General features: G+C 54.9%; 1 protein-coding gene across 1 annotated transcript in view; it reads left to right on the top strand.

The window, feature by feature from the left end:
- The first annotated feature begins 1,921 nt into the window (after positions 1-1,921).
- The window catches only part of CCDC65 (coiled-coil domain containing 65), a 6,688-nt gene continuing 5,009 nt past the window's right edge, over positions 1,922-3,600 (top strand). Inside the window, exons 1-2 of the mRNA XM_004692795.2 lie at positions 1,922-2,222; positions 2,636-2,803. Of these exons, the coding sequence (XP_004692852.1) occupies positions 2,091-2,222; positions 2,636-2,803 (300 nt within the window). The 5' untranslated portion in view covers positions 1,922-2,090. The remainder of the gene's footprint in view (positions 2,223-2,635; positions 2,804-3,600) is intronic.

Genomic DNA, 3,600 nt, shown 5'->3' with positions numbered 1-3,600 from the left:
CTCGCCATGTGGTCACCTCCGGGGCAGGCGGGAATCGAATTCATGAGGAAGCGGCTTTAGGTTCTTAGTGCTGCGCTTTAACCTGCTGCGCCACCAGGGTGTTCTTTTCTCTTCACCTTTTCAGCGGTGTCAGAGGCAGAGGTGTGGGCACCTGCTAGGTGCTGAGTGTGCTGAATCCTCTTCTGAAGCCCTGGCCCGAATGAGTGGAGCTGGCTGCTGTCCTGCCCATATCCTCTTCGGGGTCCCTGCCTCAGGGTCCCTGCCTTTCGAGCCTGATGGGACCATTTTCAATCCTAGTTGTCTGGTTGGTACCAGTTAAGAACCAATCGGGTTGCTCCATTTTCAATTCCTCAGTAAACTCAAAATCTTGACTGGAAATGGAAAGCCTGAACCTGATGGATCTATCCCCGATTCTGGTGTCATAATCAAAAGGGAAACCCCAGCCTCCTCCTCCACACCTGACCTGCACTGAGGTCAGGTCAGGCTCCTGAGGGCTCCGGCAAGCCAGGCCCAGAGCAGCCTCAGTGCAGCTGGAGGTTTTCTGTACCCCGCATGCTTCCGCGGGCTGGGTGTAGCATCTGTGGGGGGCCCTGCAGCATGGGTCCAAGTGACGGCAGGGCTGGCTGCTGCTTGCAACTTGTGGTTTTGGCCCAGAACACAGCCGTCTGGCCTCCCTCCCAGGACTCAAGCCAGGCTAGGGTGAACCTCAGGGCCACAGCCCTGGAGATAGCTTGCTGTGGGGGGGCCGGGGTATAGGGGGTCACCACCACCTGCTGCTGTCAGGGCTCAGCCCTGGCTTGCAGGCTGCATGTGCTGGGGCCAGCTACCAAGCCTGGCTGCAGGAGCCCTGGGGCTTCGGAGTGAGGAAACTGCTCCCATAGGGAGTGCCGGGGCAGCATGCTGGGGCAGGGGGACCCAACGAAACTGCTGCGCCCCATCATTCGAGCAGTGGCCCCGTTTCATTTTTACATACTTGTGTATCTGTGTTTATTATTTCTCTCTCCTTTTCAAAATTGCCAACCCTTTAATAATATCTTCATAATACTTCGCAATTTTCAAAGTGCTTTTATGCTTTGACATGGGGCAGAAGGTGGCAAAGGCAGAGGAGTCCCCACCACCGCGTGGCCCAGGAGCTGCTCACATTGGTGTCAGCAGGCGCATGGTGAAAGCTGCAGCCACGGCGCTTCGCACTGAGACTTCACCGGGCGGGTTCCTTTCTATGGTTACCGGGTTCCTTTCGTGGTTACTGCTCCGCCGCATGGAAGTCCGTGTTTTGTCTGCCCACTCTACACGCTGATGGCCATTTAGGCTACTTCCAAATGGGTTATTATGAGAGGAATGCTGCTGAGAACATTCCTGTCCAAGGCTTTGTGTGGGAATGTTTCATTCTCTTACATGATATCAGAGAGTGGTGTTACATCACATAGTAAATTTGTTTTCAACATTTTTTAAAAAGATTTATTTGTGCATACAGAACTGGGGTACAGGCCAGAGGCTCAGGGGCGGCGAGAGGCTTCACCAGAGACAGAGTGGGGAGCAGAACAGGCAGATGGACGAAGTACACTGCTGAGGGGAGCAGCGGGCGGGTCAGGAGAGGTCTGCCGCGCCATGTGGTCACCTCCGGGGCAGGCGGGAATCGAACTCATGCGGAAGCAGCTTTTTTTAGATTCTCAGTGCAGTGCTTTAACCCGCTGCGCCACCAGGGAGGGCCTACCTGTATTTCTTAATAGGAAAAGCAAGCCAAAAAAGATTCAAGAGACAGCTGGGCCTTATGATAGGTACAAAGGCAATCCGAAAACCTGAGCCTCAGGTCTTCCAGCCCGCAGAGGGCGGGCGCGGCCGACCTCGCCTCCCGCCTCTCGGCGCCATCTTGGCGAGGGCCCTGTTGCTAGGAGACGGCAGCGCGTCGGGAGAGCTGGCCGCGGCGCCAGCCCGCTTCTCTCGCTGTGCGGTCAGAGATCGTGCTTGGTTTTCCGTCCAGGGGGTGTTCGAGAAGGCACTCTCGGGGACGTTCTCGTCGTTAGTGTCCCTCCTCTAATGTGGCCAGGCTGAGCAAGGAGCCTTGCTCAGATCTCGTCTCCTAGGCAGCCATGCCTAAGAAAGGGAAAAAAGCCAAGATACCCCTGTCCGATGAGGAGCAGCTGCTTCTGTTTCAGCAGAGGTTGCTGGCGGAGGAGGAGATGGCCAAGAAGAAAGAGCGGCTGCTGAGCCAGTTCCTGAAGGTGATGGCGGGACCGTCCCCCGCCCCTCCCCCGCCCTGCCCCGCCCCTTCACCTGGCTTGCTGCAGCCTCCGTGTCTGCTGGTCTCTCCTTGACCGAGGGGTGCTTAAGTGGCACATCACCGGGTGCTGTCCACTCTGCCAGCTGACATTCTGATCCCCCTGGAGACGGGCTATGACAAGCAGCATCTTGCCCTGCGCCTCCACCCCTGCCTGTCCCCAAGGGCCCCTGGGACCTCTCCAGGCTTCCTGGAGACCTTCCCAAGAACAGGGACTCTCTTGAGTGTTAGCCCCTTGGCGTCTTGGTCCTTCGGAAAAGACAAAGGGAAGGTGCCTGCTGACAAACTGTGATCTCGTTTGTTGTCCCGTGTCAGGGGTTTTGCCCTGTGGGGTGTGACATTTGTTCCTTCACACAGGACAAGCTGGCCAAGGAGGAACAAAACAGTGCTCTGAACCTTAATAAGATCAATACGCAGTGGAGAACTGTCCTTCGGGAAGCCAAGACCAGAGAGCTGCATAAGGACATCGAGATCCTCAGTCAAACATTCGAACGAGTGGTGGACTGCAAGGACAATGTGGTCAAGGTGGGTGCTCGCTCAGGAAACACGGAGGTGTGACTGCCTTGATTCTGCCTTTTACCAGAAAGGACCCAGAGAATCGGGGCACAGTCTTAGGGTCCTCACGAGATGCAGGCGGTGACAGAGTCACGCTATTCCTCATGAGGAAGTGGCTTTAGATTCTCAGTGCTGTGCTTTAACCCGCTGCGCCATCAGGAAGGGCCTTGTTTGGCTTCTTGGATTCAACTTCACTAGCCCTGGATGAGGCCGAAAGGATTTCCACGAGTAAGAGCTATTCTAGATCTCTAGGCAGTTCAATCAGACACCCCTGTGCTCGTGGAAGTTCCTGAGTCCATGCCATCTTTTTTTCTTTTTATCTTTTTTTTTTTTAAGATTATTTATTTACGCACACAAGAACTGGGGAACAGGCCAGAGGTGTAGGCGGGGAGAGGACTCACCAGAGTGGGGAGCCGAACAGGCAGACTGACTGAAATGCTCTGCTGAGGAGGGAGCAGCAGGGGACAGGAGAGGTCTGCCGGGCCATGTGGGTCACTCCCTGGCCAGGGATGGAACTCGTGCCACAGTGACTGCAGACAGCTTCACAGGGCTGAGACCTAACCCCTTGTGCCATTAGGGAGGCCCAGCTTGAACACTTCTTTAAAGAAATAATTCCCATCATTTACCATTCCATTACCAGAGGTATAGTTTACATATGAAAGACAGAATGTTTAATTCTCTTTGCTTTGTATAACAATTTTTTTAAAAGTTTCTGTCTGTCCATTCTGTGGGGGTGGAGTGGGGAATGGGATCAAAAACGGGGGGGG

This window comes from Condylura cristata, unplaced genomic scaffold (genome assembly GCF_000260355.1).
Source record: "Condylura cristata isolate star-nosed mole 26May11 unplaced genomic scaffold, ConCri1.0 scaffold00034, whole genome shotgun sequence".
Classification (NCBI taxonomy): domain Eukaryota; kingdom Metazoa; phylum Chordata; class Mammalia; order Eulipotyphla; family Talpidae; genus Condylura; species Condylura cristata.
The sequence above is the reverse complement of the archived record's forward strand: the minus strand, read 5'-3'. Positions and strand labels throughout refer to the sequence as shown.